The 26,113-nt window shown below is 49.6% G+C and overlaps 8 protein-coding genes across 8 annotated transcripts; 4 read left to right on the forward strand and 4 right to left on the reverse strand.

Annotated features, from left to right (window-relative positions):
• Nucleotides 1-105: 105 nt before the first annotated feature.
• Nucleotides 106-1,089, reverse strand: ALTATR162_LOCUS10434 (uncharacterized protein; the record flags this gene model as incomplete). The annotated part of the gene is made up of 1 exon (XM_043318070.1): nt 106-1,089. The coding sequence occupies one exon, from the start codon at nt 1,087-1,089 to the stop codon at nt 106-108; it is 984 nt and encodes a 327-aa protein (XP_043174005.1).
• A 3,240-nt stretch (nt 1,090-4,329) lies between these two features.
• ALTATR162_LOCUS10435 (uncharacterized protein) lies at nt 4,330-4,785 on the reverse strand (the record flags this gene model as incomplete). The annotated part of the gene is made up of 2 exons (XM_043318071.1): nt 4,330-4,655; nt 4,710-4,785. 2 exons carry the CDS (start codon nt 4,783-4,785, stop codon nt 4,330-4,332), a joined length of 402 nt encoding a protein of 133 aa, XP_043174006.1.
• A 1,128-nt stretch (nt 4,786-5,913) lies between these two features.
• Nucleotides 5,914-6,345, forward strand: ALTATR162_LOCUS10436 (uncharacterized protein; the record flags this gene model as incomplete). The annotated part of the gene is made up of 1 exon (XM_043318072.1): nt 5,914-6,345. One exon carries the CDS (start codon nt 5,914-5,916, stop codon nt 6,343-6,345), a length of 432 nt encoding a protein of 143 aa, XP_043174007.1.
• Nucleotides 6,346-6,732: 387 nt separating this feature from the next.
• Nucleotides 6,733-7,743, reverse strand: ALTATR162_LOCUS10437 (uncharacterized protein; the record flags this gene model as incomplete). Its single annotated transcript, XM_043318073.1, has 1 exon — nt 6,733-7,743. The coding sequence occupies one exon, from the start codon at nt 7,741-7,743 to the stop codon at nt 6,733-6,735; it is 1,011 nt and encodes a 336-aa protein (XP_043174008.1).
• Nucleotides 7,744-9,103: 1,360 nt separating this feature from the next.
• ALTATR162_LOCUS10438 (uncharacterized protein) lies at nt 9,104-9,544 on the forward strand (the record flags this gene model as incomplete). The annotated part of the gene is made up of 1 exon (XM_043318074.1): nt 9,104-9,544. The coding sequence occupies one exon, from the start codon at nt 9,104-9,106 to the stop codon at nt 9,542-9,544; it is 441 nt and encodes a 146-aa protein (XP_043174009.1).
• Nucleotides 9,545-9,704: 160 nt separating this feature from the next.
• Nucleotides 9,705-10,919, reverse strand: ALTATR162_LOCUS10439 (uncharacterized protein; the record flags this gene model as incomplete). The annotated part of the gene is made up of 3 exons (XM_043318075.1): nt 9,705-10,553; nt 10,610-10,734; nt 10,796-10,919. The coding sequence occupies 3 exons, from the start codon at nt 10,917-10,919 to the stop codon at nt 9,705-9,707; spliced, it is 1,098 nt and encodes a 365-aa protein (XP_043174010.1).
• Nucleotides 10,920-12,546: 1,627 nt separating this feature from the next.
• On the forward strand, nt 12,547-13,731 carry ALTATR162_LOCUS10440 (uncharacterized protein; the record flags this gene model as incomplete). The annotated part of the gene is made up of 2 exons (XM_043318076.1): nt 12,547-12,768; nt 12,823-13,731. The coding sequence occupies 2 exons, from the start codon at nt 12,547-12,549 to the stop codon at nt 13,729-13,731; spliced, it is 1,131 nt and encodes a 376-aa protein (XP_043174011.1).
• A 1,112-nt stretch (nt 13,732-14,843) lies between these two features.
• ALTATR162_LOCUS10441 (uncharacterized protein) lies at nt 14,844-16,828 on the forward strand (the record flags this gene model as incomplete). The annotated part of the gene is made up of 2 exons (XM_043318077.1): nt 14,844-15,040; nt 15,097-16,828. 2 exons carry the CDS (start codon nt 14,844-14,846, stop codon nt 16,826-16,828), a joined length of 1,929 nt encoding a protein of 642 aa, XP_043174012.1.
• Nucleotides 16,829-26,113: the final 9,285 nt, after the last annotated feature.

Genomic DNA, 26,113 nt, shown 5'->3' on the forward strand with positions numbered 1-26,113 from the left:
TTAGTCCTCTTCTTAAATATATACATGAACATCTTCTCAGTCTTTCTCAGATGCCGTATGCTGATGCCGCCAGCTATGTCGGGTATCAAGTAAATACCTCTGGACCTAAGCGCCCTTGACCAGACGAGCGAGCCTGGATCTGGTCTCCCAGCCCCAAGCGCCAACGCTGCGCTTAGCCATAGCGGCAACACTCTCAGCATAGTTGCTAGTGCCATGGCTCGGGTCAGCATCAGCAGCCTTGCAAGAAGACTTGGCCTTGTAGTCGCCAAGAGGACCGTTGACGGGAGCAAAATGCTGCTTCTCGCTGGTAGTACCGACCATGTTCTGGGCAGCCTCAGGAACCCAACCGTTGATGAAGTCACCGTGAGAGCACCAAGCAGGTCCGCAAGCCAGCTTGAAGGGCGCGGTACCAGACCAGCCGTTAGGCAGGGCCTTGCGGAGATCGTAGCGGATGGAAAATCGGAGTTGGGGCATTGACTTCATGCCAGCAGGGCACCAGTTGGGGGTTCCGTGCTCACGGCTCTTGTAGCCGGTCTCGAGGGTCTGCTCGTTGACGCACTGGGGGAAGTAGAGGAGTTGCTGGACGTGGGTAGAGCAAGTCTTGGAGGGGAAACCGTTGGCGTCGAGAGCGACGCTTTCGCTCTCGCAGGCCCACTCGGATTTTGCGTTGGCGTCCATGGCTGATTGAGTCATGGCGCCGGCTTTGCCAGCAACCATCGTCAGATCTTGCGGAATGGCAACCTCGGCGGGGGTTTCGCCCAAGTTGTAGTAGGCGCTGAAGCGAAAGACGGGTACGGGCTCGTAGTTCTTGCCATCCTTGGTGTATAGGAAAGTAGGGACCCAGTAGCTCGACAGATCGTTGGGGTTCTCGGCGGTGGTGCAACCCTTCTGGAGTTCAGCACTGGTCTTGGTGCCAGCGACAACGGCGTCGGAGCCATAGAAAGAGTGAAGATGCGACTTGTCGAACTCTCCAGGGAAGACAATGGGATCGATGTTCTTTTCCATGAAAGGAGGAGGGATTTGGATGACGGTGTACGCGTTTGCGAACTGGGCGAGAAGACCCGCAGCGAAAAGAGTGTAAAGAGACATCCTGTGCCTTGTAACGAATGTAATAAACGATAGACGAGATTGAAAAGATAGTAAGTAAAGTTGGTAAGAGAATGAAGCGCGATGAGGAAAATCTAAGAGGTGGCGCCCTCGTGGTACTTATGCCTAAGGCTGAAGGGTGGGTGGCTTCATGCTTACCGTGCCACAATCCAGGGCACCCTTCCCTCAACACTATCGAGCCTCCACCGAAGTTTCACACCTCCTGGTGTTTTCGCCCAAGCTAGACATGTTCGCCGTTAGGTCTAGAGCTATTGTGGAGGTTTAGGGGTTGTAGCATGAACGATAGGTGATGTTGCCGAGACACTAGTGATGATTAGTCGCTGTTCATTGGTGGAGTAGGGATGCCAAAACACTAGTGCCCGCTGTTCCGTGTTTAACAGTTTCGAAACTGCGAAACAATCCGCCTTCTCACTCGCTCTTCATCTCCTCCGAACGGTAATCGGCTTCATCAATACGGACACGCGCTGTGGCGCATTGAGTCGGTACGGTATAGTGTGGCGGGACCAACGGAATTCACTGCCAGGTCGGCTAGAGAGCGAACTAGTGCAATTGCAGCTATGCGTGCGAGCGTTCACGATGTCGAAGAACTTGAACACTGGATAACGAGGAGTGGATGCTGGCTTTGCGAGATGATTAGGGATGCTACGCGCGCAAACGTTCCATGCATGTGGCCCTGGCAGCCCTTCGAAGATGCGTTCCGGGTTAGGCAAGCTGCCACCCCGCATCACACTCTCGACCTGGGAAAACCTTGCACTGACACCACAAATACTCTTACTTCCATATATTGAGGCCTAACAGCTGCAAAACGTTTACCCTCTCCGGTCGTTCATAGCCACTGGCTAATCCACAATACGCACGACCGAAGACGCCACAATTTGTCTTCCTAGTGTCAGCCCGACACGCATATGCCATCGATCACCGTTGCTCCGCTCAGCTTACTTAATTAGGGAGCTACATGATTATCAAGGGGAAACGAAATGCTTTGCGAAGTTTGCTCGTGCATGTTCTCAAGCGGCGTTAACGAAGGCGATCATCATACAAGCCTTGCATCTTTCACCAAAGCAGCAGCAGCCGGTTGCTACATATGTACTCCTCTACTGAAAAAGATAGGAAGTAAGAAAGACTGTTTGAAAGACTGGCTCACAGTTAAATATAATTTCGACTTGTCCAACTTTCGAACGAGGAACGCCCATATGCACTTACACTTGCGCATGCACACGGAGAACAGAACAATCGACGCCTACGATCTGCGGTCCTTCTTAGCAGTACGGACATCGTTATTGCCGGTAGCAGCTGGCATACAAAACAGACGGTTCACCATACCGACGATCAGATCCCTGCAGGTTGCGCAGAAGTGGATGACTACTTGTCTAGACAAACATGAGCAATGCCAGAAGCATATTCAACCACACACATACCCTACACGGCTTTTAAAACTTGAAGGCCACAAAGTCCGCCTGATTTTTCCAAGACAAGATAAACCTTCAGGTCCATACGCTGCCTTGAGCTACTGTTGGGGCACAAATCCCAGTTTCGTTTGTCTAACAGCAAGCAACCTACAAGAATTCCAGCTTGGAGTATCCTATTCCAGGCTTCCAATCGCTTTCCGGGAGGCTATACGGCTTACAGAAGGGCTTGGCATTCGCTATCTCTGGATTGACGCCCTTTGTATCATACAGTCTGGTCTCGGTAGCAGCGAAGACTGGCAATTAGAGTGTGGGCGGATGCAAGACGTATATTCGAACTGTGTAGTCAACCTCTCCTTGGCACAAGCTGCTCACCCGAACCAGAGTTGCCTTGGAGGTTATACTTTCGATTCTACATTGCCGTTCGAAGCCGATATCGTCTTTACACCGCAGGGTCACAATTCCGAAGAAACTCGCACTTACACTATATTATCGGATGAGTACTTCAAGGAGGCACTTTATAAACAGCCCATCGCATATCGAGCATGGGTTTTGCAAGAACGTCTGCTGGCTACCCGCGTTCTGAGCATCGGCCACGGTGAATTTTTCTGGGATTGCCAACAAGTTCCGCACGCAAGCGAATCGCTTCCACGTGGCTTCACACTTTGTTCCGACTTCCTGAGAGAATTTCTAAGAAGGATGATTGGTCTCTCAATACAATCCGTCCCAGAGACTTCAGACAGTGGGGATTTGGAGGAGGTTTGGTCCAAGATTCTTATGGAATACACTGCGCGTGAGCTCACGTATCCTCAAGTAGACAAGTTGGTGGCTCTGTCAGCTATTGCAACTCGCATGGGTCATGCGATGAACGACACGTACCTTGTTGGTCATTTCCGCAAGTCGCTACCACACAGCTTGAATTGGAGAGTACACAGAAAAGCTCTGCCCGCATTACGTGCTAAGGAGCGAGTGCCGCAAAGGCTTCCCAAGTCCTCGAGTCAAACGCTAGGTGGGAGTTGGATCATCACTCCGAGTTGGAGTTGGGCATCAATGGATGGCCAATTGCACATGTGGAAGACTCATGGACGAGACATAACGTTTGTAGCAACTACGGAAGCGTACGAGTTATTTTCAGTCAGCCAAAAACGGCCCGAAGCACATGTAGAGAATGCGCTACTGTTGACCATTCGAACCTGGTGTCAAATTTTCGAATGGAAGACCGTTCAGCCAGGCGAAAATAATGGACTAATGATCACACCAGACGCGGATCAAAACACGTTCTTCGTGATGGACGACATGCATGATCTACCAAACGATAGAAGCGAATGTTTACTTGCTGTACTCGGTTACCAAATTGGTCTGGTGGAAGGTCTGCTATTAAGAGAGGCTGACTTCGATGGCACCAAGGTGTACAAGAGATTTGGGCATTTCCAGCGGTTCTTCGGTAACTCAGATGGGACCATCGAAGATTGGAAGACGTATTTCACTCATGAAGAGCGTTGTATCACTCTTTATTGAAATGACATTATAAGCTCTTGTCACCTTGATCTGCTTATCGTCGATTGGAAGTTTTGAGTTGAAGATGTTAGTCTATCCTTAACTGTTCGGAGGACTGTAATCTAGGGTAGACGAGCGAACGGTGAAAGCTAAATTCTCCAGCAGGGATATGGGAGTTGAGCTTCTCTCTATAAGGCTCCTGGGCATGTCATCACGACACATTTTCGGGATAGATGTCGCATCCATAGCGTTCAAACTGCTCTTCGACTTTCTAATCGTACACAGGCTCTCCAATTCATTTTCATACTCTTATACACCCCTACTTATCAGCCGCGTCCAAAGGCTTGTTCTGGCCGTAGTTTAGCGTCTTTTCCCTCTTCTTCGCATCCGACTCCTTTGGGTCATGCTTCATGTGGTCCTGGCTCTCCGTCGTCTCCTCCGTCGCGCCTGCTCGATCCTGCTCTGGGTGGCTGACTGGGTTTGCTATCGACGCGTGGTCGCCATCGTTCTTGTCTGTTCGACCGAGTGAGGCACTCTTGTTGATATCCTGACTCTCAGCACTGCTTGCTTGGGGGTTGGAGACGTTGGATGATTGGCCGGGTGCGGCGCTGCTGGCGTATGTGCGGGAGAGGACTGGTGCGAGAACTAGAGCGAAATATGTTAGATGCTTTTTTATCGTTCTTGGGCGAGCATAGCTACCTTCGCTTCGCTGTTGGAACGAGCGGGCCACGGTGGGCGCTGAGCGCGAAAAGCTTTGGAGGAACCGTGATGCCATTTTGATTTTTGGGTGTGTGTTAATTGTATTATCGAGTCTTCTAAAAGAGATCGCAAGTACAGGGTCGTAGGTTGCTGAAAGTTGCGGGTCATGTCGAACGCATGTTTGTTAAAGACCGTCTTGACGCGCCTCTGATGTTACCAGAACGTCATCATTAAACTCCATGGCCGATCACTGGGAACTCGGCATGTCCCTACCGTGCCTTTTATCCTGTCTCATCTATGACGGTGATATAGATGCGCGACGATGAATTTGTGCGACACAATCACCAGACGCTATTGATGTTTGCATGTGCGGTCAAGCTTCCGCGGTCAAGGCAATAACGTATAGCAGAGGCAGTGTGACTCAAACATCAATCCAGCATTGAGCCTCCATACAATCCGTCAGATGCATGGGTATTTTTGGTTAAGACGACTGGAGCTTTTCCCAAGCCATCGCTGCATCTCGATTCGCTCTTTCGCAATGATGGCAGGGAAAACGTGACGGGTGCAAGGACGTCATCACGTGGTCATCGCGTCCACGCCACCCCGCCTAACCTCCCGGATTTTGCCAACCACCTTCGTCTTCAACCAACCACTTCAATTCGTGACTTCGAGCGACAAGTTGGAAATGCTCTTTGCGATAGGCGATGTCCTTCGCTTTCACCCAACGGCTATTATTGTCGTTGCGGGTTCTTTAACTCAAAACTTCCCTTCATGTTCGTTTAGAGAGGTATCGCTTGAATTACAGCGGCTGAGAGGGGCTTTCCAGCTGTGGTCTATCGCTGGACCAAAGTATAGCATCGCGAAGTTCTCACCTTCACCTGGAAACATGCAATAGAATGAACAATAGCATGACGCGATGAAATCGAGTCATCTGCTTTGCACGGACTGAAGCTATTGTCTTCAGCTCACCAGATCGGGCTCAATTGAACACAATAGAACACGAAGCTTACACTATCTGCAAGAGCCTTACCTAGCTTCGTCTGTTCCTTTTTGTTCGTATTTTTTTCTTCTCAATCATCACTCTCTTACTTAAATGGAATTCATCTTTATCTTCAAATAGTCTGCAGTTAATCGCAGGACGATTTACTGATTAGCCCAGAGCGGCTCATCAAATTCCCTAGTTCTCACTTCAAAATCCCTCACTATGGACTCTGAGCGCCAATTGTCGTCAAGTGGTCGAATTGCCATCATGGACGTGGGAACGAGAATCAAACGCGAGGACGTCGACGATGCGGTGAAGAAAGTGCGCATGTTTCAGACTCGCACAATTGGTGCCGGCATCTCTAAGCCTTCTCGCGGCCTCGAGGCCAACTTCCTTCTACGTTACTCGCCCGAAATCCACAATGAAATATATGCACATGCTCTGGGGGTAAAGTCGTACACCTCCACAAACACCCGCGTCGTGCGCTGGAAACACACAAAAAAGTCTCTCTCTGATGGTACAACCCTGCTTCGACTGTGCAAAGAAATCACAGTTGAGGTGAGATCGATGCTCGAAGCTCGTGCTGTCCCGCACATCCCGATCATGGCGTACATGAACTTCAACAAGCTGACTGCATGCGTCATTCGAGACTAGAGTTATCTTCCATTGACACAGAGCAAGATCTTTGCTGGCCTTACGTCGTTCACCGTACCCCATTACCGGATTCTGAAGATCTGGAGTCTTCTTTGGACTTGCGTAACCGCTACATCCGAGGATGTACCTTGGAGGCGGTTTCCGAGAATTCGTTCGGATGAGGCTGTGCCGGCTAAGCCAGTCACTGATAGTGCTGCTTGAGGGGATTGGTGGATCTGCGCTGGTCGCAAACTTACACCTTCTCTGCGAGGTTATTTGGTACACAGCGTCAGTACGCTTGTGGTCAGGAAAGACCATCAGGTCGAGTAGAGAAATACTGGGTGGTAACATGACTAGTTCTATCGAATCGATTATGGCAAAATATACACCTCCAATTCTCTACCACATCTACAAGTAGTCTGCATCAACCCAGTTCTCCTTCTTAAAGTTCTTTCCAAACAAATCCGATGCCTTGATTGGCGCGACCGCCTGGGAGGAGAAGTTCGCTCTTGCGACAATGTTTGCGCCAGGTCCATAGTTCTTGTACTCCTGGTAGACAATGTTGTCAGTGCTTTGCGTGTTGTCCCATCGAGCCCATCCCTCAGGCTTGACGACATCGCTCAAATAGCTGTCCTGGAAGATGACTCGGGAGAAAGGTCTCCAAGGACGACCCAGAACGGTCGTGTTGGTTCCGTTGGTGCCAGAGACGTTGACCTGGTTGAAGACGTAGATGCTGGTGTTGTTCTCGGCTTCACGACCGTTGGCGGTGATGTAGCCAGGGCCGATAGCCTCGATATCGACCTTGTCGAACCATGCAATTGCTCGCAGGCCGAAGATGAAATCGACAGCTCCGTTGACGAATGACTTTGCGTAGATTTGACGCCCAACGTTGGCATAGATGGTGTCTTGGTAACCGGTGAACTTGCATCCGTAGAAACCTTGGTCTGTCTTTTGCGCGCTCAGTGCTAGAGCTTGTCCATTCTGTCTGGCCTGGCCGAACGTATTGGCAATGTTAAGGTTGTATAGCCGAACATTAGATGTGTTTAAGCGAAGGGTAGCTGTGGCGTCGTTGTTGGCAAGTCCGGGCGTCTGGCGCGAGAGGTTGAATGTTAAAGTGACTTCGTTATCCTTGTAGCCACGAGCGTTCTTCGTGTAACCTTGAATAGTGATGGGACCGGCATGAGGGGGAATGTACACTTGTTCGTTGTAGATGCCAGGGTGGATGAAGATCTTTTGTGCATCGGTTAAGTTGTGCAGAGCGCCCACTGCGACACTGATGTTGGGGTAGCTGCCGATGGTTGCGCCGGATGCATCGACGACTAGAGCGCCTCGATCGGGCTTCGTTCTCGAGTATTTATCGGCAAATGCACCGGAAAGGACGCTTGCAAATGCAAGGATGTATGTAAGACGGAATGCCATAATGATTGACGTATAATGCTTTACTCGGGCTCTTGTTACCTGGTCATCGGGACCGGCCAATACTTATACCAAGACAACGGGATATACCCCTTTACTGGATTACTAGAATCTGTAATTGTTCCGCCGCACTTACCATTCTGGGCCGACTATTGTATAAGCGTGTGGAATACCACTACATCGTAACTTTGCGGGGAAGCGTGGAGGCAAACACCGATGGCGTTGTGTCGTATGATTGGTGGCAGAAATCGTTCCGTCAACGATTTTACCCCAGACTGCCTAAACTACTGTACATAAATCCGGGGTAGCAATGCTGAATTGATTCGTACTTTGGTATTCTGCGAAAATGATGGGCGGGATGCGCGGAGTTATGGGGAAATTTCGGTTTGTTTGGGTTGAAGGTACATAAGGCCGATGAATTAGTGTTGCCGCGCGGCGACCGACAACGTCATCTTGGCTCTACCTTCAACGAAGTAGCGTCGTCCTTTTCCCTCAAAATTGAGGCATCGAGGACCTCAGCGCCTCTATTCAGATATGAGCCTGATCTTCTGCAAGGAGCCATTCGCGAGAGGCTAGTATTAACAAATAATTTCTACAGTGAGTACGACGATGACCGAAGCGCTACCATGGTTTCCTTACGTATCATGAGATCGTCCTCAACTATTCCTGTCTCCAATTCTAATTCGAAAGTTGTGGAGAAAGTGTGCACGTTTGCAACATCTTCTACTCGCGGCTCTTGCAAATTTATGCAATGAAAACAGCCTCCCATGCTCTAAGTCATTGGCCCTCATCTTATACCGCACACTGCATGATGGATATGATACCTCGCGATGATGGCTCATGGACAATTATCTCCAATATCAGCCGTCATTCGGCCTCATAGTGGGAAGCTGTGTTTCCTGGTTGCAATGCAAATACACTATGCACTGTCCTAGTGGGAACTGATGGCTTATTATAGCCCAAATTAGAACGCCTCCAGAGCACCTGTGCTGAAGGGGACTGGAGATTCTTCATCGTTCAATCTGTCGATGTACCATGAGCGCGCTCATACACCGCTCACGTTACCGTTGCATTCACCGTCGCTCCAGAACACCGTTTGCAAAATAACGTAACCTTCGAAGCATCGATCCTAACGACGAAATTGAATCGCGATAAGAAGACAACCATCGTCCTTTGAATCCACCGCGTACTGCATCCTCATTGCACTGCCGCTCTCGCACACCACGCGTTGCTCGGCCACCTCTACGGCGTTGCGCCTCACTTCGACACGACAAAGCTTCACATCATCACCATCGAATGAGATGAGCGCTCATTCATCTGTCAATACGCACTCCATACCACATCTTCCTTCGTCTCGAGAAAAATGGCACCAAATGGCTCAAGACAGTTCCTCCCTATGAGCTCAATCCTTTTCAACAACAAGACGTCCCCGCGTCCAGTAAAGCCTCACCTAGCGAATCTTACACTCTCCAATCTCCAAGATGCGCAAGACGCCACTGTAACCGCGCTGCCACAGCCTCCTTCCACCCCTACCGTCGACACCAAGCCAACCAAAGATGGTGTTTGGAAGAGGATTATTGCCAAGGTCAAGAATATGCTTCTTTTCGAATGGGAAAGGACGGAGAAGATAGAGGAAGAAAAGGAGATGTGCATTAGCGAACCGACTGGGTTCAAACATGTGAAGACATCAGGGCCTAGGCCATTGATGGCGGCTATTCCGGTAGTTGTCAGGGAGGAAGAGAGTGATTGGGAGGATATGGAGCAGAGTGAAGCTGGAAGGGATTCGGTGTGGATCAGGAAATGAGATACAAGCGTCATGGTAGAGGCTAAAGGATGAAGTGCAAAAGGAATGTGACGAACATTGAATCGATTTTGGGTATTGATGCATACAACGGTCCTTGAACTAATACATGAGAAGAGCGAATATAACTCCTAGACAACGGCGACATACACAACCCTGAAGCTTACTTCGCATTACTCTCAACACCAACATTCCAATTGTTGGGCGCCCGCCACCAGCGCCCGAGCAAACTATTCTCACTCTTCGCGCTATTGCTCGTAATCATCCTGTTCGCATCTGGCCTCTCGGGCCTCTCAGGCCTCTCAACCTTGACATCCTGAGTCTTGACAATCTGCAACTTGACGTCGTTGGAGCCAGCGCTTCCAGCCTCCGGGTCGTAGGTAACGCGATCACTACTCCCAGTCCTGTAGCCTTTGCCCCTTGAGCCCTCGTCCGAGATGATTCTCTCGAATTTGCTTTGCAGGCTGGGGTAGTATCGGATCAGGACTGCTTTGATGCTAGGGGCGCAGGCGACGATGACGGCGAGGTGGTTCTCGATGACGGCGCAGATCATGGACGCGGCGTATTGGAAGGGGAAGTCTGCTTTGGTGGCGAGCTGGTGTACGAAATAGACACGTGTGGCACTTGCGGCCAGGACCAAGCCTCCCATCGCGAAAAGGATATTGACGGCGATTCGATGGTGACGACGTAGCTTGAGGTTCCAGGTGAAGATGACTGGCATGATGTAGAGCACGAGATCGCAGGCTAACATGAAAATAGAGTTGAAGTAGCTGAAGTTGTTCAGGTTGATGCAGTATCCATCAATGGTTGGGTCCCACCATTTCGCGACGGGGATGCATTGGAAGATGCTTGTGACGACGCAGGTGAAACCGAAGGAGAAGGCGATTACGTGCATGACGTAGATCCATCGACGGGCCCAGGGTTCGAAAGTGAGTTCGGCGTAGAAGAAGAGCAGTGAGTGCTTCACGGCCCAGTTGACGGAGAAGTAAAAGAGTAGGGCTGCCATGACCAACTGACACATATCGAGTTAGTAGGTGCAATGTGGATGACAAGCCCGAGGTGACGCACCTTGAGTAGTAGCTCCATGTTGTTTGGGTCAATATCTTTCTCGTGTAGACCAGCTCCGAGACGTGTGGCGTACATCTGAATGATGGACAGGATAATAGCGGCAGACGCCGCAAAGGTAGCGAGTGCTTCATGTCGGTCAGTACGATGAGGAGATGGTTAGACAAAGGAGCAATGAGCCGAACTCACCATCATGCCAGCCGAAACTGCTCAGTATCCGTATTTTCCTCCCGATACGGCAGCTGATTGCAAGGGAAGTCAACACAATCAGAGTCAGGTTGACGCTGATAGTGGTCGATCGTAGGTCAGCCATTGTCAATGATTGAATGAAGGATCAAGATCTGATGTCGGGTGATGCAGATGGACTCGTGCCTTGCATGCCCCTACATATACGATGTCAATTTTATAAGACGTGGCTTGTAGTTTGTTTGTCCGCGTATGCACAATACCAAGATAATAAACGGTCTACGGGGTCTAATGTTAGCTGCCCCGCGTTGGCGGCACAATTATCCATGTCAGTACAATGATTCTGTAGTGCTGCTTTCGTCTCCTTGCAGTGAAGACCGTCAAGGGACTTGCGCGGTAGTCGGCCTAGCGTCCAGTGCGTGTGGCACTTATTAGACTACCAGAAACAACGAACGAGGCGATGTAGCATGATTGGGCAGATGGCGCCTCCTTAGACTAAGTGAGTCCTAGTTATCATCGCTAGGTACACAGGTTTTGCTTTGTAGTGTTTGTTTTGATGCTAGGGTTCACGCTAGATGCAGCGGGGTCTTGTCGACATTGGAAAAGAAAAGACGACGTCGGTAATTATACACGTTTTTTCCACGCGAGTGATAAGCGAGACTACGAGATTAGCGAAGGGTGTCATAGGTTAGAGGATCGACCCCGCTTTGCCCTTGACTCAACAACATCGGATTGAGATAGGGATGTTTTCGTTTTCTGGTGTTGCTTTTTCCATGAAGGCCCTTGCCAGCAATTTGGTTTTGCTGGGATACGATCAGTGATCTGCTGTACGTGGCTCCATGTGTAAGTGGCGCAGAAGTTCGTGAGTTTGATACTGCGAATGCTATTTGATGATGTTGTTGTTGTTGTTGTGTCGGAATCCCATGTAGCTCATCAGCCTTTTCCGAGCCAAAAGGGCAACTTCGCGATGTCGCCACCTCAACACACTTGTATTTATCGTTGATCAACGACGGCCTGAGATGACCCGGAAGAGCATTGGTGATAGCAACAGACAAAAGTAAGCCCCCAGTGTAAACGGGCCGATGAGATGGTGGAGGTTGAGATGGTGGGTAGACAGACGGCACGAAACGGGAAATTGTGAACAGCCACACCGTCATAAATAGTCGTAGGCCCCGCCTGGTTCTCGCAACTCGAAACACGGGCATCATGCTATCGTGGAAGGATCTGAGGATCGTATGCGCTCGATGCGCGACTGGTTCACGGGTGGATACTTTGGCGATGCGTCATGTGACGAAGCTTGAAGCTTGAAGCCCCTTCCCGACTTCTCGACCTCAGGGCTGAGTAGCACGATCCGACGCTAACCTTATCTGATTTCCAGTAATCCCGTGCCTCTCATTCGTCGCCGGAGATGGCTCGGCCGCCATCTGCATCTCGTATGCGTATAGTGTTGCCGCATCTTGTGTATATTGCAAAGATTCTAAGAATTGGGTTCTCCAATTCCTTCCTCTCATTCCGATACCCTTATCTCATACTCCGTACCGTCACCTACTCCGCTTTCTCACAGTTATAGTGTGCTCGCTATAGTCGGAGTGAAACTTTAACGCCTCGGCTGTCCGCATTTACTACGAACGCCACCTTTCCCCGAAAGGGCCCAAACCAACGTCAGCGACATCTCACTTTCTTTGCACAAACCAAGACTCAAATTCCTAAACACGTCCCACCAACCCACGAAACAACGTTGCCTTACGCCCGCCATGTCCTTCTCTTCGCTCGTCTCAGACATTGCCTACCGGAATTCGGAACGGCCGGAGCGACCCGACCTGCGCTCTCAAATATCGGAAGCGCGCTCAACCCGGTCCTACGCCAGCACTGCCGCCACCAGCGTGAGCATATCCGGAGATATCAAGAGTCAATTGCACGGAGGATACAGCCATCCATTATCGCGAGCATGGCAGGCCGAGCGACAGCTCACAAAGGTGCGCGGGAAATGACGTCGTGTGGCATGTCGCAGACACTAATATTTGGCACAGTCGATGCTCATCTACCCCCTCTTCGTTTCCGACCAACCTGACGAGGAGACGCTCATTCCCTCCCTACCAAACATCCACCGCCGAGGCCTGAACAAGGTCGTGCCATACCTCACCCCGCTCGTCGCAAAAGGCCTCAAGTCGGTCATACTGTTCGGAGTTCCGCTCGCGCCCACTGCAAAGGACGCTCTTGGCTCTAATGCAGACGACCCCAAAGGCCCTGTTATCAAGGCCATCCGCCTGCTTCGACGAGCATTCCCCGATCTCTTCATCGTTGCCGACGTCTGCCTCTGCGAATACACCTCACACGGCCATTGCGGTATCCTCCGCGACGATGGTAGTCTGAACAACGCTTTGTCGGTAGAGCGAATTGCCGATGTAGCCCTTTCATATGCGAATGCTGGCGCACATTGCGTTGCGCCATCGGACATGAACGACGGTCGCATTCGTGCTATCAAGCTGAGGCTGATTGAAGCCGGAATTGCCCACCAGGTCGTGCTGATGTCATACGCAGCCAAGTTCTCCGGATGTTTATACGGTCCTTTCCGCGACGCTGCAGGCTCAGTACCCTCGTTTGGCGACCGAAGATGCTACCAGCTACCCCCCGGCGGCCGTGGTCTGGCACGACGAGCTATTACTAGAGATATTGGTGAAGGTGCAGATATTATCATGGTTAAGCCTGCAAGTCAGTATCTGGACATCATCAGCGATGCGAAGGAAATCGGCAAGGATATGCCTATCGCGGCATACCAGGTGTCTGGCGAATACGCTATGATCCACGCGGCCGCAGCCGCAGGTGTGTTCGATTTGAGGCAGATGGCGGAAGAGGCTACACAGGGTATCCTTCGAGCAGGGGCTTCCATTATAGTCAGCTACTTCACACCTGAGTTCCTAGACTGGTTAGGCAACTAGAGCGTGTCTGATTATTGTAGGGCAAGAGAAAGGGCGCAGGGGCGTTTGATATCCAGACGACATGTCTATCAATGAAATCTCATCACAATTTCTACACAGACAATTGCATTAACAATATCTGTTCGTGCTTCATACATGACTATTGGACCGCATCAGAACCTGCGAACGGAGAATTGGGTGTTTGACCCCAGTGCAATCTTTGTCGCATAGTGTTAAGATCATGTACAGGAATACGCTAGCCGACGTGCGGAGGGATGCAAGTAAGCACCGGTGCGCCACAGCCTTCGCCACGTCATTTGAGCATGAGCGAACTGCGTTTGAATTCTTCAGTGCTGCGGTCGCCTTTCAGCCTCGCTAAACCACTATGCGGCAACGCCTTTCCAGTTCAGTGTCATGGTGGGTGTTTGACTCATCGGCTAGCCCGCATCTCACTACCGGCGTCACCGATTCTGCTCCCCCAAGTCGACAATGTTACATTTGTATCCACAGCAGCACGCATCGCGGCCACTTTCATGCGCCCTTTGTGTGCGCAAATCGTGCGCAAAAGAATTTCGACGTGACCCTTAGACTGAACGCCAATCCGCCTTGCTTGCAGCCGTGCTGCTGGCGCGCCAATACTCTCGTCCGACCAGACGAAACCAACGCACTTCAGGTATCTGCAGTCTCCACCTTACTGGATGCACCATGCAGGTGACCACTTCAACTACCCCAGAGAGGGTGCATCTTGTTCAAACAGAGCCTCCGAGAGGCTGACGCCAAAGCTGATTATATTGAGTCGGCTGCACAATTTGCACAGCCACTTGTTAGTTTAGGCTCCCATCCCACCGCCCTTTTCTCAACACCACGTTATGACGATGGTTGATATTAGTACATCGGCATACATCAGGTAAGGTTGCCTGGTAATCATGTGTATACGATAAATACGCACACATCGCATCTCGTGGCTGGACTACTACTACTACTTCACACCGACCTAAGACACTCACTCGCTGGAGTCTCACGTTTGATCAAGGCCCTTTGTCACGAGAACAGACGCACCGTCTACTATTGATTACCTGTTGACCTGAATTTATATCTCGGCACGAAGAGCAAATCTCCAGCTCGATATCGATATGGAGAATCTGAAGGAAACGCTGCCTCCAGGCCTCGCAGATGCGGCTATCAACATTCCGGGTGTTGGCGCTATACTCCAGCTTCTCCTTAACAAACTTGGCTTCGATGTTGGAAGCACAATGTCGTTATACCTTTTGCTGTTTGGTCTGTTCCAGGGAACACTATTCTTGTATACCCAGGGGCGCGGATTGGTGTTGTAAGTTCGCCGCTTGTTCAACCCACCCAACTACTGCCCACTAACTCTTCATCTAGAGGTCACGGTACTTCGGCCATACGGATAGATGACGATGACGATCTATACCCCCAGTTCATATCCTGGATTTCGGAACATCGCATGACGGAGGTCAGCAGAGATCTAAAAGCCACTTCAAAGAAGCCAAGAGCTCGTGGTGACGAAGTGGACGACGATAATGATTCAGAATCAGACATCGAGGATGTCTTGGACGAGTCTGGAATCTTCAACTACGACAAGTACAAGGGTACTAGTCCAGTGTACTACGAGCCTAACCTCGGTGATGACAGCTTTACTCACAATGGTCACTACTTCCAGTTCAGCAAAGACTGCCAAGAGAACAAGTACCAGGAACGGATTGAATACTTCATCATCATCCGTTGTATTGGCCGCAGCACAAAGCCTGTCAAGGACTTGATAGACCATGTTAAAGAATGGTCGGCGCATAAGCCTAACAAGACGACTGAAATCATGCGAGCCGAGATTAAGCATGGAGGCTATTGGTCTGTTCAGTCAACTCGTCCTTCACGTCCTATCAGCACAGTAACTCTGGATGAAGCGCAAAAGAACAAAGTTGTAGCAGACATCAACGAATACCTTCACCCCGCTACAGCTCGGTGGTATGCCGCACGAGGCATTCCGCACCGAAGAGGATACCTTTTCCATGGCCCTCCAGGTACCGGTAAAACATCTTTGAGTTTTGCAATAGCTGGAATCTTCGGGCTGAGCGTTTACTGCGCTTCCTTGAGTGAGCGTGATATGAGCGAGTCTGATCTTGCATCGCTGTTCGGTCAGCTTCCAAATCGCTGTATCGTTCTACTAGAAGATATCGACAGCGCGGGTATTCGGCGGGACAGGTCTTCTGTAATCCCAGACTCGGATCATAGCTCTGATACTGCAGAGGCCGACAAGTTGCCTGTTCAGGGGACGGAGAAAGTGCTAGAGAAAGAGGAGAAGAATGAAAGCAAAGACGAAAAGAAGGTTGAAGAGAAGCAGAACGACATCACTGACACGGAGAAGAAGTCCATTCGCCGACGAATCACGCAATCCCTGCGCACGCGCAAGATTCCTAAACCCGACAGCGAAACCACCACTCTCGTCACTACAGACGACGCATCGGCACCAGCATCCGTCAGAGCACCTAGCGTGAGAGCTCTCAGCATCAAGGCAGCCAAACCACCCCCTCCACCAGAGCCAGTCGATGAAGAAGGAAGTAAGAGCAAGATCTCCCTAGCAGGCCTACTCAACATCATCGACGGCGCGGCATCCAGCGAAGGTAGAGTCTTGATAATGACCACGAACTACCCCGAAAAGCTCGACTCAGCACTTATCCGCCCTGGCCGTGTAGACCTCCAAATAAAGTTCACACTAGCCACCAACACCCAGATACAAGAAATCTTCCGTCGCATGTACAGCAGCGAAGCCGACCTAGCCACGCAAAGGAACGATGAAAAGTCTAAATCTTCTCTTTCAAGGAGGAGAAAGCCTAGGTCATCGAACAACGACCCTTCCACCACCGCGGTTCTCCCTGCAAAACCGAGCTTTGCAACACTGCCACCAGAGCGTCTCGCGGAGATGGCAAAGCAGTTTGCGGAAGCTATTCCCGAGGCTACCTTTTCGCCTGCGGAGATTCAGGGTTACCTTCTGCAGAGGAAGTCGGACCCTCAAGGTGCGTTGGATGGTGTGACGGAATGGAGAGATGCCGTGTTGGAGGCGAAGAAGAAAGGGAAAAAGGTCGTTGATTTGAAGTGAATACGCGGATCACACCACGGCGTTTGTTATAATGCTTAGCGAGGACTTTCTCCAGCACGTGCTTCATTTACTCTACTTGAATCAACTAAAAAAGCAAACCCGTACAACAGCGGGGATTCAGCAGTAGTCACCCGCCGAACAACTAGTTCGCTGGTGCACTGCTTGTATATGATTGGCGGCATTTGATTCTCACATCATTCGCCTTCCAAGCGTAACCAGGCGAGCAAGTACTATCCAACAAACTACTTCAGCCGCTTGGTAGGTGCAGTTCGACGGTAGTTGAGAAAGAACTTGCTATCGGCACGCAGCAGCGCTAAAGCAGCCCTGCTCGTCCGCTTGCAACCATCCTATAAAACCACTGTCAGCTTAGTATACCCTTTGTTAGTCCTCTAGAATGGGAGAGTACAGAGATCCGCTAGTCAAACAAGCTATTATTGCGATGCAAGACGGACAAGGGGACTTCGGGAGTATTCAAGTTCTCGCACGTATATACTTCTAGTGTTCAGTACCTAGTATACCATCAAAGGATGATAACACAAGTGGAATAGCTAAAATACGCATGTGCTCTTGAACTACTTTCTCGGTGCAGCCTACAGCTCGTTAAGGCTGGAAGCGACAGAAGGTATTGAGTTAAAGATTGGTTGGTGCATGACGAATCGCCAAGCATTTTGCGGCGGTATAGTCTGAGGACCTACTGATGGAAAAGTGAAAGAAGTCTAGGCACCTGCAGGGAGGAAGAAATTCTAGACGCCTACGTAAATGTTACTTTCTAATGCACCAGTGGTACGGCTTTCAGCTGGTGGTCAATACACAACATGATTGGCGAAGCTTCCAGCAGTTAATATATATTTAAATGAACATATATGAAGCTATAGTACGGTACGAAAGCCCTAAATCAGCTGAGTTGTGGGTTGTGTAATGAGCTGAAATGTTTGTGACAGACGCATATCTTCTTCATGCAATTACCCCGCCTGGATTCGACTAGGCGGCACGCCCCGCTTTAAATTCCATGGGACATGGAATGCTCGTAAACAGCTCGTTCAGCTTAGGTGTGTGTAGTGTCGTGAGCTGAGATGTTAGAGGAATCTAAAAGGTATAAAAGGACATTGTTTCTCGCCGTAGTTGTATTTCCTACACAAGCCTCCTTCTTTGATTGCGTTCGCTTTCAACTTACTTTACCAATACATATCACTGATCCTGCAGAATGAAGCTTGCTGCTATTGTTTCTATTCTTGCCGTCTCCGCTTCTGCAGCAGAGTTTAAGGCCTGCTCTAGTACAAACATGAACGGACAATGCAATGTTAAAGTAAGTTCTCTGAGGTATCTTAACTAAGAGTCAAAACCAGCATTATTAACATAGTTCTTCTAGACTAGTTTGTAAGTAGAACCAGGTCAAACGGTTTCCAAGCTAGCAATGCCAACGACTGTCTTTTAGTGGCAAAATAACGGGAAATTGGAGGTCGTACAATTGGCGAGCGAGCACGAACATGTGTGTGAAGATCTGTAAGAGTTGCACGGTAGGTTTTCTCTCATACAGTCCTTTATCCTGTGAATAGGTTTCCCAATATCAACTACCCAACAGGAACTCGGATGGCGCTGCCAGGATTATAGTAACAGCGACATCGCCTTCAATAAGGCTATAGTATTCAACTGGGCTGGTGGAGACGGACCAGGAGCCACTTCGTGCTGCTAGATACCTAGGTAATCTGTTTCTCAAAAGCAGCTTTCCAAGCACTCTAGACAGCAGGAAGAAGTCTTCTTTCATGACTAGGAGAATCCCTTGGCCTATATAGTGGTGGATGAAAACTCAGTTGAGTAGAAATGCAAATACCATCCATAGCTTCCCAAAATGCCTCTACCCCACTCTTCTCTCTAGTCTTCAAAGCCCCCAGACTTTTGCATGCTTTTTCTTTTTGGTACCCTGCTACCCTTCCTGAGCTATCACACACCTGTTCCGATACTACTGTTGCCTTCGAACCTCTTCGAACTTCAGAAGTGCTCCGTTCGCTATTGTGCCCTCTTTTCGAAGGCCTAGCTTCGCAAGCAAGCGTCATCACTAGTCCGATAGCTCCGTAGGACGAAGCCAAACCGGCAAACCGACGCACTTCCATTTCCATCGCCCGTCTCCAGCCTCAGCGTCCTCAAGCACCCACCACGAGGCGTCGACTGAACGGAAGATACATTCTGCGGTTGCTAGGGTTCTGAGAGGAAGGAAATAAAGGCAAATTTCAAAGGTAGGATCGGCCTCCAAATGATTCCAGCCCGCAGTGCTGGACAACATACGCTCTGAGAGGGGTGGTGGGTTTGCGTATGTATACCCTTCCCCTCGTTGAAGAACTAGCCTTTGCGTTAGAAGAAGAACAGTCTGGGCGGGCGTAAGATGAGGGATGGCGGATTCTTTATATTGCACAACACTTTCTTCCCCACCCTACCAGTCAAGTGCGGCTTACACGTAGACTGACCCGAAGAAAATGTGTGCAGTTGCGTTCCACGGTTCCTGCGATTCGTTCCTTCGGGGTTTGTTTTCTCTGGTTCTGGACGACGGTTTGTGCGGCTCATCCGCGGAACATGTGTGTAAAGATCGACGGGCCATCCGCGCCTTTTGATCTCCATCTCGCCCACCTTCGCTGTTACCAAGCCTGATCCCAGCGCTCATACTCTTGGTTCGGCTTTAGTTGAGCGAGTGTTCATGGCAAGACTAGTGGGTTGAGCCTTGATGTTGGAATTCTGGATTGTCGAAGATTCCCGGTGAGGATGCGGCACCCGTATGTAGAAGAACCAAGAATGAATGTAGTCCAGTCATCTGCTTGCTCACATCCCGGTGCTTCGTGATGCTCGTTTCCGCACCAGTAGACCCATGCATCATTAATGGTGGTAAACCCTGGCTATCGATGAGCCCTCGATTCCATAGATTGGCCACTTAAGCTTGTACACGGTTCTGAGGGGCTTTCGTCTTTGCATGCAACGTGTTCGCGAATAGGCCGATTGCGGACAAGAAGACAGTAGCTTGCAGCTACATGCATGAGGATATGCGTTGGCATAGAGCGAAATTTGGCTATATACGGCCTTGTACATATATCTGATTCTGCCTTGTCAATACAGTATTCTGTTTGGTGGAACAGTTGTAGGGGCAATGAGCTGAGGTTCCCTATTTGTTGCTACGCGAATACCGGTTCCTGTTCTAGAGAACGAGGACCAACTAATCTAACCCGGCATTATGGAAGACGGCAGAGCAGATGGGAGAACCTGATATCTGTTGTCGGATAGCCACCGAAACATGTTGGCTAAGTATTTTGCGTGCTGTGAAATCTCGATTCGGTTTTGCATTCTTGTTTTTCGAATATTGGCTGGCTTTGATGAATCGCGCATATGCCGCGGTAAGCACTAGGCCTATCACGAACATGCTGAGATGAAGGCAGCCTCGCTTGACCACCCTGTTTCCTCAGTAAGCGCGTAGAGCGATCATTTTAGTGGACAATACAAGAAAGGGGGTGATTACAACGCCGCTTGAGGCTGGGCAATGAACCCCTGCCATGAGTTCTATGGCCATTGATCGCATGATTAGCACGTTTAAAGGGACGTGGATATTCTCGTGTGTTCGAAATGATCTTCCGCAGCTTTTGGAGTATCTGGCTGTGTTCTGTTTGAGTGCCTACCCATTCTTTCTCGTCCTACCTAACCTCCGTCACCGCAAAAGTTCACAAGCATTACTGTACCACCAACTATAGATGCGAATCCAAGTTGCTGTCAAGATATGGTCAAGAAACACCAAAGGTCCGATGACAATGACGTTAGGCCTTGCAATGACGACCTTCGACCATCGAGGCGTGTCAAACAGGAACAGTCTCAAGCCGAAGACAATGTGAAGCCAGCATATAAATCGACGCTAGAAACGCATAACCGACCGCTAGTCGATTTCATATATGCCGAGCGCCTAGGGGGAGAAACAGCACGTATCCTGGTCCTTCACTCCGGTACCACATCAGACAAAATCAAATGCCATCTGAGACCGAAAGAAGACCTTGCGCAGGCATCTCTTGGCAAAGTGTTACCATATGAGGCACTTTCTTACGTTTGGGGTGAAATGGAAAATCCAGAGTTTATCGACCTCTGCGACTATCCTTTCGCTGTTACCCGTAATCTCGCAGAAGCCCTCAGATACTTACGAGATCCTAATTCAGAGAGGATGCTCTGGGTCGATGCGATATGCATCAATCAGTATGATGAAGAAGAGAAGGAAGTGCAGGTGCTATTAATGCATCGGATTTACAGTTTCGCAAAAAGGGTTATCGCCTGGTTAGGATCGCCAGATGACGGCAGCAGGCTGGTTTATTCCTTAATGGAGGTGATGCAGAATCGACGTATACAGCCAGAGTCTGCATTGCTTATATCCCATATCAGCGATGATGCAACCCCAAACGAGGATGAACCTTTGAGGAATCTAATGGACCGTCCTTACTGGTCTCGCGCCTGGATTGTGCAAGAGATGATGTTTGCTCAATCCCTTGTTATCCAATGTGGTCATCAGGTAGTGCCGTATTCAAGACTCGAGGGCATTTATCCCCGCAATAGGCCAGCGTGTTTTTGGGTCAGTTCAGGCGAAAGCACACCAACACGCACGTACTTCCGGGGCGACTCCGAGGTCAAGATTCCGAGGATAGGCTCCCAGCCGATATGTCCCAAACAGTTCTTGGACTGCTTTCTAGACAGGCAGTGTCTTAAACGACATGACAATATTTTCGCCTTTCTGAACTTGCTCAGTGGTGATATTCGGCAAGAAATCCGAGTCTCTTATGGGACAGATATCAGTAAACTCATTCGCGATACAGCTCAAGCAATCATCAAGTCGATGCAGAACTTACATATCATCGTCATCAGAGGACGTCAGACGCCTCCAAGCGCTGAAGGATGCGATGGATGGCAGTTGCATATGCCATCCTGGTGCCCTTACTTGGCCACGCCGTACGAATGCTGCCCTATAGAGCCGCATAACAAACCAACATTGTTTGCAGAGAAAGCCGTCTTCCCCTTTGCAAACAGCAGCTTACGGGCAAGAGGTTTCGTAATCGGCAGGGTATCTCAAACCCTTTCACGACAGAGACGACCCAAGTGCCGAGCAACGTCTTATTGGGATGTAGCAGATATCAAACGGGAACGAAAACACTACTGGAGGTGCTTATTTCTAGGCCTGAAGGGTGTGCGAAAAGATAAGCACATGGAGCTGATATCCGTCGTAGCTACTACTCACACTCTCCTTGCTGGTCGAGGCTCATCTTCTGATGTTCAGACATTGTTAGCAAGCCCATGGAGCGATATGGAAGAAAAGTCAGTCATTGTTTTGCGTGATATCTGGAACAATGGGGCGTCCCGGTTGGTATGTTCCTTTGAACTCGGTCGTGAAGCGATTAGAGCGCTCTCCTCTAGCAAGGCCGCACCACCTGCTGCGTGTATAAATCGCATCGCTCTAGTTCCTCGTACTACTAGACAGGGAGATTTCATATGTACGATCGTAGGATGTGCAACACCGGTGGTTCTTCGCAGAGTTGGAGAATGCTATCATGTGTTGGGAGAGGCATATGTCGATACAAGTGCGATGGGTAGATTCAGCGTAGTCATCAGGCTCAGGGACTTTGTACTTGCATAGAAACTATTAGGAGGATACGTCTGATCAATATCCTTGCCAGATAATGCTTACTGCATGTGAAAGGCGGTATCACGTGTGCTCCTATGTCTTACAGGTGGCTGCATCGCCGAAGACTTCATCTGCTAAGGCGAAGTGATCCAGGAGGGGCCGCTAGATGGGATGAAGGATTGGACGAGTTCGATGCTTGAAGTGAAAAGAGAGGGAAGAAGGCTGTTGGGTTCAGTCGCGGTTTTCGGGCCGGTCCCTGCCAGTGTTTGACCGTACCTTGGTAACGGCAGCACTAACTAATCAGAGACTAATGTATCCTATGCTCAAAAGTGCTCCTTGCGACACATTCTGTTTTAATGTTTGCGATTAACCAAGTTAAGGATCTATTAGGCTCTTACACCCTTAAAACCCTTTTATTTCTGTAGACGTGCTTACTAGTAAGTGTAACACGGGACGGCAGAGGCGGAGCGAGGAGGACGATTATGGTCCCAACATGTTTGCTTCTCTCGCTCGCGCCTTGGCCTCTGAACCTGCTCATTACCAGCGCCCCGCGCGTTAGGAGATGGGCAAGAATTATTCTCTCGACCTCCCCACCTAGTGTAGTAATACAGAGCTTTCCCCCACTATTCTCTTGTAGTGTGAAGCAAATACTATTGCCTATAACTACCCCTCACAGTAAGGCAGGTCCACCGCTAAAATACTGTATAAACAACTGCCGTGATGTAAACAACTATGCCAAAGAGCATGGCCCATCGTCTAGATGAAGTAAATCATTCGAATAAGAAGCTCTACGGCCAGACCTTCCGTGATGCAGAATTGTGCGCTTACAACGTTACGCTTGTTTCTTTAGTGGGCGTGCCGTACGAGAGGGTCGCAGTAGGCCAGATGCACGTAGACGCATGGTCTGAACCAGGTGAGAATTGCCTATAGATGTAGTTACATTTGCTTTACTAAAACTATAGTTTATTAGGCTAGTCCTGCGTGTTAAATAATTGCTTCGCGATCACTAAGAGGTTCGTACGACGACTGATGTAAAATGCGGATCGATAAGCAAAAACATACAACAGCGGGGATTCGCTAGTGGTCACCCACCTAACTACTAATCCGCCGGTACACTGCTTGTATATGGCTGAGCGGACGGGAAGCCTAGCTTTCACTCATGCGACTGTCACAAAGTCCCTTAATTTTCCTGTATGCAGTAAGCCTCTTTCCTGTATGCAGTAACCCCCTTTTCTGTATGCGGACTATTAGCACACATTCCTGTATTGGTGGCTTGCTCCGCCATGCACTAGCGCGTAGGCGTTGCTGATAAAGCAGCGATCCAGCGCTTAAGTTTCTTCTAGATTGACGCCACGAACACGGGGCACTCAGCCCATCGTCTTCTAGCTTTTGCGCTCGAGCCAGTAACTTTAGTCAGGTACTTTGTTTAGATATTCAGTGACGGTAGTTTGCCAGGCTGCTCGTGTCAAGAGCGCGCGTAAACCATCCTTGAAAGGATGTAATGGTACTAACTAAACGGCATTGAGACACAGATAGTACAGCTGCTCTTGAACAAGACGTAGCCCCTGCAACTACAGTCTGCGAGGAAAAGGACGCATCAAGAAGGTACATTGCAAGTCCAGCATGGATGCAGTGAGTCCGTGAGGTACTGTAGAGAGGACCATTCACCCGCATGGTCTGCAAAGATGGGAGCTAGGCTGCAGATGAGAGGCTGATGTCGCAGGGCATTCTCTGGACAGAGATCTTGTCATGTTACGATGCAACTCAGTATTTATACCTAGTATAGATTCTACATCACTTTTTTAAATTGAGAAATGCTCAGCAGACGAAGCGTTCAGATCAGATACGGCCTTAAAATTGTTAGTGTTGCTGTAGCAGCGAGTGGGTAGCTATACTAAGTTACTCCTTCTCAGGTACTTCATTTGCGACACCCTGCCTATCACGAAATCCGCCTACGATGAATGTGCCAGTCAAAATGGACGCGTTCAGCAGTGCACTCCTGCTGAGCTTAGCTCGAGTTCTATCATGCGTTCCCGCCATTCTTATCAGCCTTCACGCTGGTTTGATATACATCATCAACTCGCTGTGTGGCACGATAGTAACACAAATCGGTGAACGCGACCTCAAGTTACAGGAATGGGTGAACTGTTAGTGGTGGTGGTTGCGGCGCAGTGTTGGTGAGGGTTCCGTTTCCCGAACCCGGAGTCTGTGTAGGCATCACAACGCCGCACGGCTATAGCGCAGTGCGCGACTACATATGCCCTTTGGGTGGGGAGAGGGGGAGGTAGAGTACTGATACATCGACTCAATACAATGTGTACTACCCCCGATCTTGCTTCCAAGTTCTGCTTTCCAGCGTCCTACCATGCCCACGAGTTCCAGCCACTAAAACCGCAACTGCTCGAGGCTGATTTACACGACCTGTTTTCATTCATCTGGGCTCGAGATACTTACAGTTTCGATCACCCACGTTATCGTCTCTAAGTCGCCTTCAGTATCCTGTTGGTATTCCATTTGGGACTACATCCTAATGTCGCTCTCAAAGAAGGACTGTACTACAGCGATACGAGGATCTTTCTTACTCGGTTTGAAAACACCACTCGAGCAATGCTTCTTATCCGCCTGGATAATCGGGATGGAAATGCGCGGGCGAACCGCAAGTGGAGCGGGTAATTTAGGAGTCGCCTTTCGATCCTCTAGTAAAGCTAACACTTACTAAGAAAAACAATGATCTTGATTGATGAGCCTACGAAGCGCCACATGTGCCCCGTTACTCTGTTTCTTTCGATGGCTATTGCCGATGGTGTTATTGACGGCATTGATCGCACCAGCGACATAGCATCGTTGTTTCGTGGCCTCTAACACTCTGGGTGGTTGCTTCTTCCCTACAAACAGGATGTATCACATCTGCTGATACTTCGGAGAACCGGTAATAAATCCAGAGTGATCTTATCTTGTAGTATAAAGCCATCAGTACTCTACACAATGATGCAGGCTCAGTTGGACCGAGCAGGACACGAAGAAACTTTTGCAACCATGCTTCGGGACATCAGGAATGCGACTTAGCGGGAAAAGTGACGGAAGACTGCAGCCGGTTACGTTGACGCCGAGACGTTTTTGATTGGGCGTGGACAAGCAAAGTGCTTTTCTGTGATACTAGCCTCTGAACCGGTCACGCCCCTAGACACGAAGACCTTTCGCACACCCGCGAGCCTCAAATCACCCTATCCACTGCCGTATGTGTTAGATGTTCAACTCAAATATGACATTACACGGTTAATGATAATATCTTATCTATATGGGTCATATGCCGCATACCACGCGATTCCCGACATACTGTACCCTTTCGCTAAGGCCGCCGAATCCGTCGCATATGAGCCGTATTATGCAGATGCGTTGCCTAGTGCCTCTGGGGGCTGTCCGTGGTGTGATGCTCGGCTGAAACGGTAAGCCTTACCTGCAGACTCATTTACATACGCATAACGATTAGGCTCATCGTATTTAGAATTCCGATGAAGGCACACTTGCTTAAGTGTTTACAAAAGAACAAGAACTATGAGATGGAGGAACAGCTCACCACAGCCCTGAAGGAGAGGCGATGGAGATGCATGTGGACCTCTTGCAGTTCTGGTAACCTTAACAATGCAGAAGCG

This window comes from Alternaria atra (genome assembly GCF_907166805.1).
Source record: "Alternaria atra isolate CS162 genome assembly, contig: 33, whole genome shotgun sequence".
NCBI lineage: Eukaryota > Fungi > Ascomycota > Dothideomycetes > Pleosporales > Pleosporaceae > Alternaria > Alternaria atra.